Source organism: Ambystoma mexicanum, chromosome 9 (assembly GCF_040938575.1).
Source record: "Ambystoma mexicanum isolate Mex_15411 chromosome 9, UKY_AmexF1_1, whole genome shotgun sequence".
NCBI lineage: Eukaryota > Metazoa > Chordata > Amphibia > Caudata > Ambystomatidae > Ambystoma > Ambystoma mexicanum.
This window is the reverse complement of record NC_090931.1, coordinates 819,453,195-819,469,194: the sequence shown is the minus strand read 5'-3', so window position 1 is coordinate 819,469,194 and position 16,000 is coordinate 819,453,195. Positions and strand designations below refer to the sequence as shown.

At 47.7% G+C, this 16,000-nt stretch overlaps 1 protein-coding gene across 7 annotated transcripts in view; it reads right to left on the bottom strand.

Moving 5' to 3' along the window:
* Nucleotides 1-16,000, bottom strand: part of ARMC8 (armadillo repeat containing 8) — a 1,620,024-nt gene that overhangs the window by 741,634 nt on the left and 862,390 nt on the right. For 6 of the 7 annotated variants that reach the window (XM_069615827.1, XM_069615825.1, XM_069615821.1 and 3 more), the window contains one exon: nucleotides 10,375-10,575. In XM_069615827.1, the coding sequence (XP_069471928.1) occupies nucleotides 10,375-10,575 (201 nt within the window). The remainder of the gene's footprint in view (nucleotides 1-10,374; nucleotides 10,576-16,000) is intronic. The other variant, XM_069615824.1, reaches the window with a different exon arrangement.

The following is a 16,000-nucleotide window of genomic DNA, read 5'->3' as shown; positions in this document are numbered from 1 at the left end:
GGGCGTTCCAATCACAAATCGCATTGAGGCCATACAAATGGGGAAAGAGCGCTATATAAATAACCAATACAATACAAAAGCCATTGCTGTGTAGGGTTCTAGGAAGCCAATTTTAGTGAAACTGCAAAGGTTTCACAATAAGCATGAACTTAACTATTTCTTGGTAACGAGGGTAAACAGTTAGGCTGAGGCTTTGGAGAGCAGCAGTTTGGTGTAAAGCACAATTAACAAAAAAGAGCTCAAAAGCAATAAATGGCCAAACGAGTAAATATAAAAAAGTTCAATTATTTGTTATTTGGCATTTATATAGCGCTCTTATATATATCATTGGTATGATCTTAAAGCGCTTGTGGGTTGCACGCCATTGGGGACCGTGGTCCAGGGCAGTCGAGAGAGTAGGGAAGTGAAGGGTGCTTGGGTGCATTCACTATGTGAGCAGCTCAGGCGATTGCCTGATGGTAGCTGCATCCTAAAATGAGGTGCTGTGGTATTGCGAATCAGTTGACAGTGTGCAGTCTGGTGGATAGTCTCAGATACTGCATTCTGGTGGCATTAGGCCTGCGTAGGACATTTATGTGTGCAGCTAGACCGATTTTTTCGTGTGGTATAGCTGCGTTCTATTAGGATGTTGAAGTGTTCCTGGAGTACTGTTTGTATGTGAGGAGTAAGGCCAAAATTGATAGAGGGGTATAGCTGCGCTCTATTGTGTGTTGGTGTAGAGTAGAGGGTGAGCATAGTGATAAGAGAGGAGTGTCTGGAGTGGATGTTTTATTCTTACGAGCCCACCGTTCCGGATCACATTCTCAAGTCTCGCAGTAGTTGCACTCAGAGGTGGCAGAGGAGGCTGCTAGGCCTGTGTAGTAGACTCAGGAAGCGGTTAGACAGTAATTACAAATCTTAGCGCCTGCCGGACGTTGAGGATGCCATCTATGTTACCCATTTCTTAATTCTGTCTTGGTGATTAATTGGTCGCTTCTGTAGTCATTTGCTCGGTATCTTCTCGAACATTTGTCCGCAGGCTGTAATTACTTTCCAATGTAATGTCAGTGAAGTCGTGGTCAATGTTGTTGTTGGGTTTCAGCGGCCCTAGAATGATCCAAACCAGGTTTACGGAAAGAGCAAGGTTTTTAGAGCTTTGCGGAAGGCCATGTAGTCTTGGATGTGTTCAATGTGTGGGGGGAGTGAGTTCCACAGAGTTGGAGCCAAAGTTGAGAAGGCAGATCCTCCAATGCTGGCTGAATGGGAGGTTGGAATGACTAGCAAGAGTGCAGTGCTTCATCCTAGGATGCGTGATGGGAGGTAGGGTTTAATATTCCCTTGTAGGTATGATGGGCCAATCTTGTGTACTGCTCGGTGGGTGATGCATAGGGTTTTGAAAGTAGCACTTTGCGCCACAGGGAGCCAGTGAAGGGTGCAGAGAGCAGGGAGATGTGATCTCTGTGTCCCAGGGCAAAAAGGAGTTTGGCTGCAGCGTTTTAGGCTCTTTGGAGTTTGTTAAATTGGTATGCCGGTGCTCCGAGGTGTAAGGAGTTGGCATAGTCCAATCTCGACATAACAATGGACATAATGGCGGCAAGTCTGTTGGGGTATGTGAGGTAGGGGAAAATATGTCTTAGGAGTTTGAGGTGGTAGTGACAGGATTCTGATACATTATGGCTCTAATGGGAGAGGATTAGGCCCAAGTCTATAATGCAGCCACGGTTTCTGACTATATTGGAGGGAGGGGGATACCAAGAGAGGGGGGCCATGGGAGCGGTTGCGGGAGAAGTGCAGTGTTGCTGCACACCATGATCTCCGTTTTTTCTGGGTTCAGAAGGAGGTGGTTTCTTGTCATCCATCGGTCAATATCACTGAGGCAAGCTTCAAGGTCGGGACGTGGGTTGGTGCTTGTTTTGGGAATTCTTAGGATAATTTGGGTATCGTCAGTGCAGTTGTAGCAGGAGAGGTTGTGCATGCAGATGATTCCTGGTAGAGTGGTCAGATAGACCACTTAGTAAAATATAAGCAATAATTACCAGATGCCAAAAGGTAAGTAGAACAATATTTACACATATACAAAACACAGTATAGTAACAAAAGTTAAACACACACCACATTTCAGAATTCACAGTTTGACTAGTAACACAACATCAATAACCTAATGTGGGGGATAAAGATGTATACATTATCACATAGGCCTTATAGTTCTATAAGGGAGAACCAACAGTCCAAAAGTAAGCTTGATGGGTTCAAACCCTGTCCTAGAAACAAAGGTCACCAATGGTTAGTACCCAGCGTTTTGGATATTTTGGTGAAGTTTGTTACGTATTTCAAAGTTTTCCCATGAGAACCAATGGGGCTTACAATCACAGCCATATTATAGTCGGTACAACAGATTTACAATAAAACAAGAGTTAGGTTTCCCATAAACGGATGGGGAAGCTACTAATTCCATTCAAACAGAAATACACCAGACCGGATGCCCAGGCTCAGGTTTCAGCATAAACGGTCAGATCCGGGTACTTCACGCCGCATGATATCCAGTAGGAATGAGGGGGACTTTTAAACAACTCGGCAATGCAGGCACCTATACCTTGATAATTAAAAACAATGACCCATGTATGTTTGGGCTATTGGGTACTACTGCTCTTACAGTCAGCCCTGGAGCTGAAGAGGATTCTACACATGACTGACAGCTGGATCCGGCAAGTCAACGGTTGCGGTTTCTGTTAGAGAATTAATGAAGTGGATCACCACCAGGATGGATTTGCCTACAGTTGAAAGAAGGTCTCTAAAATGGCTCCTACGATCGAAGTTGGTGGACACCCATGTCACCTCCGGCAAGACAAGCAATTACAGTGAACCCGCACAAGGTCAACAGGCACGAAGGGCCACAAGACAAAGGCTCCACACCAGTACATCCCTATGTGACACAGGCAGTTGCAGCAGAGCAGTGAGGTACTGAGTCTATGACCAGGATGCTGCACGGCATAGGTTACAGCACCAGACTTCATGAGATCTTGACAACAGTAGAAGTTCCCAGTTCAGATGCTGTGCTTCAGATACAGAACCACAACCCATCAGTTATCAATGTTGATCTTGATGATACAGGACTCTGAACATGTTAGGCCCACAAGTTCAAATGACTGACATACCATGGATGGTCTCCCCTATCGAGTTAAGAGCAAAGCTTTGCCTTGCAGTCATTGGGTTTAGCCAATGGTGGTCCCAGCAACAGTCTTCTGGCTTCCTTCATTAGCATCTTCTTCCTTGGACACTTGGCTCCAGTGATGGACTGCAGAATAGTTCGAGATCCCATTCTGATATACTAAATCCTATGCGGGGACACCAGAGCCCATCAATGGTAGGACCCGCAACATTCAAAGGACATTCCAAATATGAAGAGCCAGCACAAGAATTATGACTCACACAAGGGTTGCTTTTGTGTGTTGGGGCTGTTTGCAGTCCTTCAACAAGGCTTCCTGGGTCTCTCGAAAGAGCCCACAAAGAGTAATGTCCATAAATAAACATGCACTACCTCTGCACGGCGGCAGCAAGATGGCCAGCAAGTCAGGGAAGCACAATGACAGGGCTTAAACTACATGGGAAAGCCATTTTGAGCACTGAAATGCAGTAAATGTGAAATGGTGCTAAGGAGTGCACCCAAAAACGTAAAGAAAAAGGCAGCCACTGCCAGCAGCCCCTCTGAGCTTCAACAGGTGCAGAAACATTTCAAAAAGTAAAAGTAAAGTGGGAGAAAAGGCTACATTGCACTACTATACGTCTATGATTCAACAAGGCTTTACCATAGACAAAAATGGGTTTCAGGTTCCAGCCTGCACATGTAGTCTTATAGACTGATCAGTGCCCCCAAAATAAATGGGCAACCTACTGAAAGCAAAAAAATGACAATTCATTACTTACCGTAAAAAGTATTTCTGATGGTTGTATCTGCTTAGATTCACATGCTGTGCATAGGTCCGACATCCAGTGGTCACTGCGGAGTATTGCATTTTGTTTTTCGTAGTCGAAAAGGGGACGTCGACAAGGCGTGTCTGTAACACTATCCCTATAGTGACGTGCGTTGTACCCACAATCCCTCACGCGTCGAGGTCCCTCTGTTTGTATTTTTTCTGCCCTGAGGGAGCCTTCTATACGTGAGTGAGTACAGAAAAGAGAGAGATGTAGAAAGATGTCTATGTTCCTTCAATCCGAGCGGGGAGGAAGGGTGGGCGCATGTGAATCTAAGCAGATACAACCATCAGAAATGCTTTTACGGTAAGTAATGCATTGTCTTCTGATGTTTGTTAATCTGCTTAGAATCACATGCTGTGCATAGACTAGCGAGCAGTACCCGGAGTTGGCGGTGGGTTATGAGGAGGAACAGCAGAGAAAAGATGTCTTAATACTGCCTGTCCCACCTGGAAGTCAGATCTAGAGTGTGCATCTAGACAGTAGTGTTTTGTAAAGGTGTGCACAGAACTCCAGGTAGCCGCTTTGCAGATGGACTCAAGGGGAACATTTGCAATGAACGCTATGGAAGCCCCAGTGCCTCGAGTGGAATGTGCTCTTGGCTTGAAGGGTAGTTCTCTCTTAGCAAGAGTGTAACAGAGAGTGATGCATTGAACAATCCATCTAGATATAGTGGACTTTGAGACTGCATCTCCTTCTCTTCCTGCTGCCACCGAGACAAAGAACTGATTAGTCTTTCTCAGTGGTCTGGTTCTTTCCATGTAGAACATGACAGCTCTGCATACATCTAGTGTATGCAGACTTTTTTCTCCCAAGCTGGAAGGGTTTTGAAAGAAGATTGGTAGTTCTATTGACTGGTTTACATGAAATTTTGAGATGAATTTTGGTGCAAACCTTGGGTGTGTGCGTAGAACCACCTTATCCTTGTGAACTGTTACGAAGGGGTCTAGAACAGAAAGAGCCTGTAGTTCACTTACTCTCCTAATGGAGGTGATAGCTATTAGGAAAGCAGTCTTACGAGTGAGGTCTTTAAGAGTTGCCTTGTGTATGGGTTCAAAGGGAGGGCCCATGAGTCTAGAAAGTACCACATTTAAGTCCCATCCGGGAGCTGGGTTAGCTATCGGAGGGTGTATTCTCTTTACCCCCTCCATGAAGGCTTTGATAACTGGTATCTTCCACCACAACACTAAGTTGGGAAGTGGTGTATGCAGAAAGTGCTGCTAGGTGGACTTTAATGGAATTGAACACTAGACCTGAATCCAGTAAATGGGTCAAGTATAGAACAATGTTTGTGGGAGAGCAGTCAACCGGGCTGATGCTCTTACCTCTACACCAGATGACAAATCTTTTCCACTTGCTAGAATAGCAGTGGCGAATATTAGGTTTTCTGGCTTCCCTGAGGATGTCCATACATCTCTGCGGGAGTTGTAGATGTCCAAATTCTATGATCTCAGGAGCCAGGCTGCTAAGTTCATGGTCTGAGGGCATGGATGCAGTGTCCTGCCCTTGTCCTGTGACAGCATGTTGTACGGGCAGGGAAGTCTCACTGTGGCGGATAGGGACATCTCCATCAAGTGAGCGAACCATGGCTGCCGGGCCCACATTGGGGCCACTAGTATCATGGTAACCTGCACCTAGTGCATCTTGTGCACCACCTTGTTGAGAAGGGGAGTCGGGGGAAAGGCGTAAACAAATTTCCCTGACCATTGAATCGACAGACCGTTCCCCTTGGACTGGTTTTGGGGGTACCTGAAGGCGTACCTTTGGCATTGTGAGTTCTCCAGTGTTGCGAACAGGTCTATTTCCGGGAATCCCCATTGCGTGAAGACGTCTAAGACGATGTCTTCGTGCAATTGCCATTCGTACTCTTCGGGCAGGGGGAAGCCTCTGCTGAGTTCGTCTGCTAGCAGATTGAGTTCCCCTGGTACGTGTTGTGACAGTAGGAACATGTTGTGTTTAAGAGCCCACTTCCATATATTCTGGGACAGCTTGGACAGTCCTGGAGAGTGTGTTCCCCCCTGCTTGTTGATGTAGTACATGGCTGTAGTGCTGTCTGTAAGGACCATCACTGTCTTCCCTTGTAGGTGTTCCTGGAAGGCTTTTAGTGCTTTGAACACCGCCAGTAGCTCCAGTAGGTTTATGTGCTTGGATGCTACGTTCGGAGTCCAGACTCCGTGAGCAGTTTGATGGGATAGGTGAGCCCCCCATCCTGTGAGGGATGCGTCAGTGGTTAGAGTGGCCTCCACCGCTGGTGTGGCAAAGGGTTTCCCTATTATCAGGTTTTCCTTTGTCCACCACCGTAGCAAGAGAACCAAGGCCTGCGAGACCACCACTAGATCGTCCCATTGTCCGCTGGCCTGACACCACTGGCTGTTGAGCCACTCTTGCATTGGGCGCATGCGCAGGCGCGCGTGAGGTACCAAATAAATACACGACGCCATCATACCTAGCAAACGCATCGCTTTGCGCACCGTCACCTCTCGACCTGCCACATATGGGGGATCTGAAACGGCATGTTTTGGACCCTCTCGTTGGAGGGGAAGACGAGGCAGTCCTTTGTTCGAATTAGAGCCCCTAGGAATTGTTTGACTTGGCTGGGGTCTAAGCTGGACTTCTTCTCGTTGATGGAGAAGCCCAGTTGGAACAAAAGGTCTACAGTCTTTTGGGTGTTTGAGAAGCATGTCTCGTAAGAATCCCCTGTTATGAGCCAGTCGTCGAGGTAAGGGTATACTGGGATGGATAACCTGCGCAGGTGTGCCGCTGCCACTGCCAGTACTTTCGTGAATACCCTTGGAGCAGATGCTATGCCGAAGGGTAGCACTCTGAACTGGTAGTGTTTGCCCTCTATCATGAACCTGAGGTATTTTCTGTGCGCTGGCAACATTAAAATATGAAAGTATGCATCTTTCATGTCCAGTGTTGTCATGTAATCTCCCTGTGATAGCAGTGGGATCACTTCCTGTAAGGTCACCATACGAAACTTCTGGGGTTTGACAAACTTGTTCGCTGGGCGCAGATCTAATACAGGGCGCATGGTTAGATCCTTTTTGGGTACAAGGAAGTACACTGAATAAATACCTTCCGTTACCTGAGATAGAGGCACAACCTCTATGGCTCCTTTTTCCAGCAGTTGGTCCACTTCTTGGAGAAGGATGGCGAGGTGTTCTGGTGTCATGCGGCGTCCCCTCGGGGGTCTGTATGTTGGGGAACTGTTGAACTCTATACAGTAGCCGCGGGCTACAGTGGAAAGTACCCAGCGGTCTGATGTTATTCCCTCCCATGCTGGAAGAAAGGATGTTAACCGGCCCCCGACCGGCGTTGCATGGGAGGGGACACGAATCTTCGCGTCACTTGGTGGTGTTGTTGGCTTGGGAGCCTCTAGGGGTGGAACCCCGGACTCTACCCATGCCACGACGTTGACCCCTCTGATTGTACTGGCCGCTATTACTCTGGTAGTTGCTGGCAGAGTACTGTTGTTGTTGGTTTTGTTGCTGGCGTTGTCCACGAAAAAAGCGCTTATTACCAAATCCCCGCCTATTAGGCGGTTTAGAAATTTGGTCCAAGGTCTTTATTGTATCAAATTCTTTCTTCGCGTTCTCCAGCGCGTCATCCACTGCTCTCCCAAAGAGGTTGGATTCCTCTATGGGTTTATTAATAAGGGATGCTTGTGTTTCCGCTTTAAATCCGGAATTGCGAAGCCAGACGTGACGCTTCAGTAAAATTCCTTGTACCAAAGTGCGGCCAGCCGTCTCTGCTGCATCGAGGGTATTCTTGACGATGCTTTGATTGACCAGAGAGCCCTCGTTAACTGTAGCCAGTAAACAAGTCCTTAGGGGTTCGGGAGCTTCTTCGATGTCCTGTCTGAGCTTAGCCCATTGAGCATCGGCGTAGCTTGCCAATAGGGTATTATTATTGGCGATTCTGGTAGAGAATGCTGCAGAGGTGGCGATTCTCTTGGCAAGGGCATACAGCTTCTTCTCCTCTTTATCTGGGGGTGCCTCGCTAGTAGATAGTGGGACTCCTGCCCTTTTTCTGGTGTTGGTCACGACCAGGGAGTCCGGGATTGAGTGACCCTTAATATATAATGGGTCTGATTGAGAGGGAGAGAACAGTTTCTCAATCCTCGGATTGACCCCTCTCACCAATGCAGGAGTGGAAAGAGAAGGTGTAATACGTCTCTTAACTGAGGCGAGGATAGGTATAACCTGGCTAGTGGGGGGTTTTTCTCTGATAATCCTCTCCACAAAATCGGTGTCTGGGGTGACGTCCCCAGTTTCGATTTCGAAATGCGCTGCTGCCTTCTTCAGCAGTGCATTGAAGGTGGGTTGATCATCGACAGGCGAAGGGTTCCTGACTGGTGTAGTTTCAGTAGACCGGATGACTATACTGCTACTTCCTGTGTCAGTCGACCTAGCCGGTGACTGCCAGGGATTTTGGTCGCCCTCGCCTGTGTCTTCCTGGAATCCTTCCTCATATAGGTTAGTTTCCTCGTGAAAACCTTCCTCTTCTTGTTGGTCCTCAACATAGGTGAACTCATCTTCCTCTTGGAAGAAGGTGTCTTCCTCAGTGGGATTGTAAGAGTTTATGTCCTCCTGTATGGGGTTATAAAACTTCTGGTATTTAGCCCTTGGACTCTCAAGGGGTGCCTCCCTTGGTCTCTTGGGCGCCCTGTCTTCTGGGATGGACATGAACCTATCTAGTTTGTCCATACAGGTCTGGAACCTTTCAAAGGTCGGCCAGGACGGTCTGGGAAAGAAAAGGGGGTTTCTTCCTCCTGTAATTGTCTGGTTCTGTCCCATAACGTCGAAGAAAGAGAGCCTTCGCCTTCTGAGTAGCCTTCTTGCTGGCTAGGGCCTTCCGACGGTGTCGGGAACTGACCGGATCTGTTTTCCGGCGCCTTCGGCGTATCTTTAGTCTTGTGCACGGTTTTCGGCGTTTCACTTGCCGTACGTCTTTGGCCGTCCTTAGATGCTATGCGCGCGCGGCTTTCGGCGATCATTCTATCTTCCGAGGGATCGGTCGCCGTCGCGCTATGGAGCGTCGAGCCTTTGGTCGTCGAGTCCTTGGTCGTCGAGTCATTGGTGGCAACGTGAGCGCTCTTGCGAATGCGTGTCGCCGGAAATTTTGGTGTTAGCGCCCTTATTTTTAGAGTGCCCAGTCGCCTGTCACGGAAGCGGTGTCGGGGAGAGCTGACGACCCTTACGGTCGGTGGAAGACGTCGGTGGGCCCGGTGTCCCCGTTGGCGCTATGGCTGTCTTCGTCTTCGACGAATGTGTGCCTGGGGGTATGTGCTTTGGTGTTTTTCTGTGTGCGTCCTTGTCGCTGGGAGGTTCATCCCCATAAGCTGGGCGTGAGTCGGGCTTGTCGGGGCCGGGGACGGACGACGACGACGAGGAGCGTGAACGCTCCTTTGAGAGGTCTACAGCCTCCGTTACGGGGGCCGTGTAGTCACTGTCCTCGTCACATTTGGCGGCGGCGGGCGAGGAGTCAGGCCTAGACATGGCGTAGGCCGCCCACCTTTTGACCCTGTAGTCCTTTAGAGTTTTGGGCTTTAGTAATTTGCAGGCCGCACAGCCATCCTCCTGGTGATCGAGGGGTAAGCAACGGTTGCACCGTTTATGCTTATCCTTCCAGGTATATTTACCCTTGCAAAGCGGGCAAAACCTAAATGGCGTCCTCTCCATAGCTGAGGGTAATAGGTGTGACTACGACCTCGAAAGAGAGGGAGGGGAAAGAGAAAGGCATTCTTAAAGAAAAGAAAGACAGACCACAAAGCCCCACTCTCCCTACTGTGTATGGCCGGCGAGGCCAGGCCACGTGTTCGGCAGCATCGAAGGATCTCCTCCACTCGTCCTTCCGTCGAAGATCATGCTCGGCGGAGAAACGGCTCTGCGTCGAGGGAGGGATCTATCGTTATTAATATTAATAACAAACTACCAAAGGTCGAAGAAACTATTTGGCAATGTCTCTCGAGGAGCTCCCCATAAAGGCGACCGGTAGCTGGGCGGAAAAAAACAATCTGAGGGACCTCGACGCGTGAGGGATTGTGCGTACAACACACGTCACTATAGGGATAGTGTTACAGACACGCCTTGTCGACGTCCCCTTTTCGACTACGAAAAACAAAATGCAATACTCCGCAGTGACCACTGGATGTCGGACCTATGCACAGCATGTGATTCTAAGCAGATTAACAAACATCAGAAATATATTTTCCTAACACACATGAGAAATTAATTGTCTCTCTGGATTTCGCTAGGCCTCAATCTGCACTGTTAATAGCTATCTGGAATGATAGTCATCCGTTAAACAAACTGCTGCCCTATCGTTATTATAATGCAAAGTGGACTGATAAAAAGAAGCTGATTTCATGGTGGAATGTAATATACAGTTTGGGTGTGCAATTACAATCAGAGTACACACCCTTTTGATGTCCGTGATGGCACTCACTGAGCTGGGGTACTTGAAGTAGTCTGCAAGCATGGCAATGAGATGGTCTGTGATGCTGGCAATTCTCTGAAGCTCAACGTCAGGCTCGATCAAATAGGCAAGAGTTTCAGCTCCTTCCACCCTCTCCTCCAGCAACCGCTCTTTGCTACACATGCGAACCAAACAGGGCAGTGTCTGAAAGAAAAAGAAATTAAGGGTGAACGGCTTAGAAGGGAAAGAATGGTGTTTAAACTGTTCTATAAAGCACACTAACTCCTCTTTTGAAAGATTTTACTTAGGTTAAACTGTAGCCATTTTGGTACCTTTGGAACATCATGGTAAGCAACATGCCCTGCCCTTTCTACGCACCACCATTTCCTGATCTTAACAGTTTGAGGACCAAGAGAACCTATCCCAAAAAAATCTTCAATGGGTGTTGAGGTGGATTTTCAGAACCAGCTCTGAGGGAGGATTATGAGAGAACACCTAATTATAATGCACAGGGAAGAGACATTTAGATCTCGCTAAACTCAATAAAGGTAGATCGTAGAGCAGTAAGACTTAAACTTCAAGAATGATGCGACGGCACCAACACAAGATCTACTTAGTTTCTATTGTTGCTGCAGCAACCACAGGCCCGCTGTGATAATTACCAGGCCTAAACGATTCCATTTGTCAGGCCCCTGTTGTCAGGGTACCCGATTACCAGATACCTTTTGTAGTGCAGACAGGTGGCTCTGACAGGGTAAAAGGTGCAGTCCTCCCTCAAATTAGATGATAAAGGCATGGAACATCTGATATGTTTAATCAGTCACCAGCTTAAGCCCACAGGGCTCAGGTGGGCAACTGTGGAGGACGAGTGTTTTTCCATTGTGTGGGCCCTTAGGAAACTGAGACCATACCTCTTTGGAACTCACTTCACTATGCAGACTGACCATAAATCCTTAAAGTGGCTTATGACCATGAAGGGAGAGAATCCTAAGTTTCTCAGGTGGTCCATAAGTCTTGAAGGCTTTAACTTCACCATTGAGCATAGGCCAGGTACTCCACATAGCAATAACACACTGGAACAGGAAACCCAAACAGGGGTGGATTCGATCCCCGTTCCCTAGTCGGGGTTGGGGAGGAATATTGGTAAGAAAGAGGTTCTTTTTGCAACGTTCCCTTCATAGTTTTATATGCAACCCCACTCTTTTTGCTTTGTGTTTAATCCTGTCCTAACTTTTTGAAGGGAAGTACCTTGTTTTATTATCGATTTTGTCCTAACATTTTGAAGGGCAGTGAAGCCTTGAGGTTCACTTCCCTTTTGCTCATTTGTTCTGGGAACCGACTAGACCTGCAGACTGTGAACTGGGAAATTGTGTTTCCTTTTTGAATTCTTGTTCTTTTTAACAATGAACACAGCACCTTACAGTGCAGTGCAATAGTGGTGAGGAAAAGGACCGTTCACGATTCTGGTGGATTGGTGAACTCTTTGTTAGTAAAAATCAATGACAGAACAGACCCAACAGCAACACGAGACCCACATCCAGAAGTGCCCCGTCCCTCAATGCCCTGTTCTCTTATACCCAAAACACATGCTTTCCAATGGAAGGGGTGGTCCCAACAGGTGAAGGTTGCAAACTGAATTAATCATGCTAGAGTACAAAGGCTCATTATATCAGCCTTTGACACCACCTGTGCTCTTTCATGTAAACCAGTGTCATCAGAGAGGTCAATCTCTTATAATTCAGTTAGTCAAGATGGATATACTACTTAAAGATTCACACAAGCAAGGACTTGACAGCAGCCTCACTGTCATACTGGCATGGGACTCAACGATTATGGGGGGTTTGGTCAGGGCTAGGTCTGATCTCTTCCCAGAAGTGGGAAACCCCGAATTTACACCAGGAAGTGATTGGGTGACCTTTCATAGATGGACAGAGGGGGGCTTGCAGCATTTGAGAGACTGATATGTACACAGACATCCCCTAAACTTTCAAGAGGCAAAGATGAAGCTTAACCTTGCTGTAACACACCAGTTTAACCTACATCAAGCTTTGCCACTGGCTCACAAATCACACTGTTAAAGAGGCTGGGCATAGGCAGCCTAGCCCTCTGGAGTTAACTGTCAAGGATCACGTCCCAAAGGGCCGGATATCCAAAATCTATCCCCTACTGGAGAGGCAGATGGGAATGGGCTTTTTTCCCTACATGACTAAAGGAAGGAAGAGCTGGGCTTGTGGATCATGATTGAGACCTGGGCATCCATATGGGCTAATGCAGCAAAAGCCTCAAGATACACGACCACTAACGAGTGCCTCTACAAGGTTTATCTGAGGTGTGTAAGGGTGCAGAAGACTCTGAAGTGAGAACATGAAAGGAAACCCCTATCTTGCCCTAGCTCCAAGAGGGGTTTCCCTACCTCAACCAAATTACAATGTAGTCAGGATGTCCAAAAGCAAAAGTGCCAAGCCCTATGTCAGAATCCTATCTCTGTCCCTCACTCTCTATGATAAACTAAATAAAAAAGGAGGCCTTCCAAATCCAGAGCAATGACTCCCTTTCCCACAGACAAAAAGGGCAGATCCTGGTTTGAAAGTTTCTCAAATGTTGGGGGAATGTCTCCCTTCTCCAGCCTGCATCAGGCTTCTGGTAGATTTCATCAACTGCTGGGGGAATGTCTCCCTTCCCCATCCTTCCACGGTCTTATAAGACAGTTCAGCAATTGGTGGGGAAACGTCTCCCTTCCCCAACTGGTCTTTCTCAGGATTCTTCTCAGTCTCTGGGGCCCCAGACCCTGGTTGGCAGACCTGGTTTCCAACTACCAGGCACTGTGACGAAGAAGAGTGGCTTGGATGCTTCTACAAGCTGTGGTTGTTCCCTGACCCTGATTGGCAGGCCTGGCTTCCTGCTCTATCAGGTCTCTTAGTCCCAAACACAGACGTGGTTTACTCGCCAGTCAAGTTCTGGGTTTATCTGTATTACTTCTTGAAGTTCACTTTATGGTCTCTTACTCAAGCATGCAGACTTGGTTTACTCCCCTGCCAAGTACTCTGTTCGTCGTATTCTCATAGTTCTCTTCACCTTCTCCTCTCTATCCGACAGCCCTGGGTCACCTTCCCTCCAGTTACTGTCACAAAGACGATTAGGTATTCTTGTTACATGATACGTCCTTCTCATGTAAGAGTCCCAAACCCTGTTCTGCTCATTACAGTCTATCAATAATGTTTCTTTAGAGGTTATCCTCTTTCCCCGACTTTTCATACACTGTGGTTTTTAATGTCTTCTGTGCCCCATCTGAGCAGCCCCAACCATAGGTTCAGCCATCCCAGTACCTTTAGGGTCTTGGGATGGTCGGTCGGTTGCCGGCTTCCCAGTGTCTTCCTCTGCCTCGCTGGTGCTCTAGGGCTCTTCTCGGCTTGCCACAGACCCTGTTTGGCAACTCTCCCAGCTGCACCGTATGGTCCTGCAGTGCTGTGCTGCTGGTGCTTTCCCCAGCCAGCCTCTCAGTTTTCCCAGTGTGTCCGGTAGAGACCGCCACTCGGTCGTCTATGGGTCTGCTCCTGCTGCTCTCTTCGCTGAGCACCAGTCCCTCTTGCGGTTCCTCTCCAAAGCATCTGACAAACCTTTCTACTTCCCGCATGTTATAGAAGTGTATGGGGTAGGGGTGGAGAGAATGGGGTTGAAGGAGAGGTGCATGTGTCCGGGGATACCGCGTTCTCCTACAAAAGCTGGCACTGGTCCCCTATGGGGCTTCCCTGCCCATGAGATCTATCCACAGAGTACCACCCCCCAGGGGGACTATCGGGTAGCAGCCTCACCTCCCTGGCCTCATGAGAAGGAGCTCCCCCTACGGAAGCAGTGATGACATCCTGGGATTCATCACAGGTGGTATTATAGTTCAGAGCGTCACCACGGTTTTGTTCCAGGGTTCTCGTCCCAGCGTGTAGGCTAATGAGCAGGATGGGCCATATGGGGTGGGGATGCCCCATTATCCAGATATTTTTGAAAGCTATACTAGAATAAATGACAGGTATTGGACCCACTGATTCTGGTACTGGGATGTAACCGTAATATGGATGAGGAAAGGATGGTAATGGTATCACCCAGGCACTAAACGCTGCCAGACTTACAATAGCCCACTACTGCAAGAGTGTTGAGGGCCCCTCACTGGGACTGTAGCGGACAAAACTGTGGAACACATGGGCTATGGAGAGAGTGTTTGTGATAATCCGGGGCTCACTGACAAGATTCCAGAATGTTTGGGCCCCATTGACTTTCATCTGCTGATCAATATTGTTAAACACACACAGACCCAAACCTGTTTCCATCCCTCTCCTTATTCTAAGTTGTTATAGTACTGGCAACTCCAGAAGGAGATGGAGGGTGCAGGAACCCCAGAAGTCCTTACTGGAATGCTAGGCATTAAGCTCAGGCCTCATTGCATTCATGGGATGCCCAAGGGGGCACGCTTGAAGCAAGCAAATTCATGTGGGGTCATGGTGGTCTTTTAATTATGCTTTTGTACCGCTCTCTGATACTTTTTCTCTCAAGTGTATTTGTGTTTGCTTAATTTGTAAAACTCTAAATAAAGTTGAGTTAAAAAAGAAAAAGCTTCACACGCGCTTTGAAGCAGGCGAGAGCATTGGCCATGCAACGACTTCCACCGAATAGGGCCACTCCACCTAAGAAAGCGAGAGCCTAAAACACACTTGCATGTGCCAAAAGGGAAATATGTCAGAAGCGAGAGATGTGAAGGTGAACATTGCAACAAGCTCAGCTAGAGGCCTTCATTGCAATGTCAAGAGCAGTATAACCTACAATCTTCGAATAAGCAAGAATCAGTGCTTAAACATGGCAGGTCACAGTCGGCATACATTTGTTTGACCATAGCTTTTTGCACAGGGGATTTATGGTTACTTTGATATGTGCCTGAAGACAAGCTGGTGGCAGCAGATGGGATACATTACTAACCGTAATAGTATTTCGGATGCTTTCATCTGCTTAGATTCACATGCTATGCATAGGCCGACATCTAGTTGTAGTGGCGGCGTATTACATTTTTTGTTTTTGAAACTCAAAAAGGGATGTTGACAGGGTGTGCCAGTAATACTATCCCTACTGTGACGTCTCCTATACCCATGGTCCTTCACGCGTTGAAGTCCCTCAGAATGTTTTGTTTCTGACATGAGGTAGCATGAAGTGTAGCGGGAGTACAGATGTAATACAGCAGGTAAGAGTAGGTAAATCCAGAAAACATCTATGCACCTTCTACTCCACAGGGGAGGAAGGGTGGGCACGTGACTAAGCAGATACAAGCATCAGAAATATGAATACAGTGAATAATGTATCCCTTCTGAGGCTTGTGGATCTGCTTAGATCACATGGGATGCATAGACCAGCAAGCCGTGTCTGGAGAAGAAGGTGGGATGTGAGAAGGTACAGCAGCAAATAGATGTTTTAGAATGCGCACCAATGCAGTAATGCTGGGTAAAAGTATGTATGGAACTCCATGTAGCTACTTTGCAAATGGCGTCTAGGGGAACGTTTGCAATAAAGGACAAAGTTGCTCATGTACCTCTCGTAGAGTGAGCTCTTGGTGTAAAAGGCAGTCTCTTGTTTGATAGGGAGTAGCAGA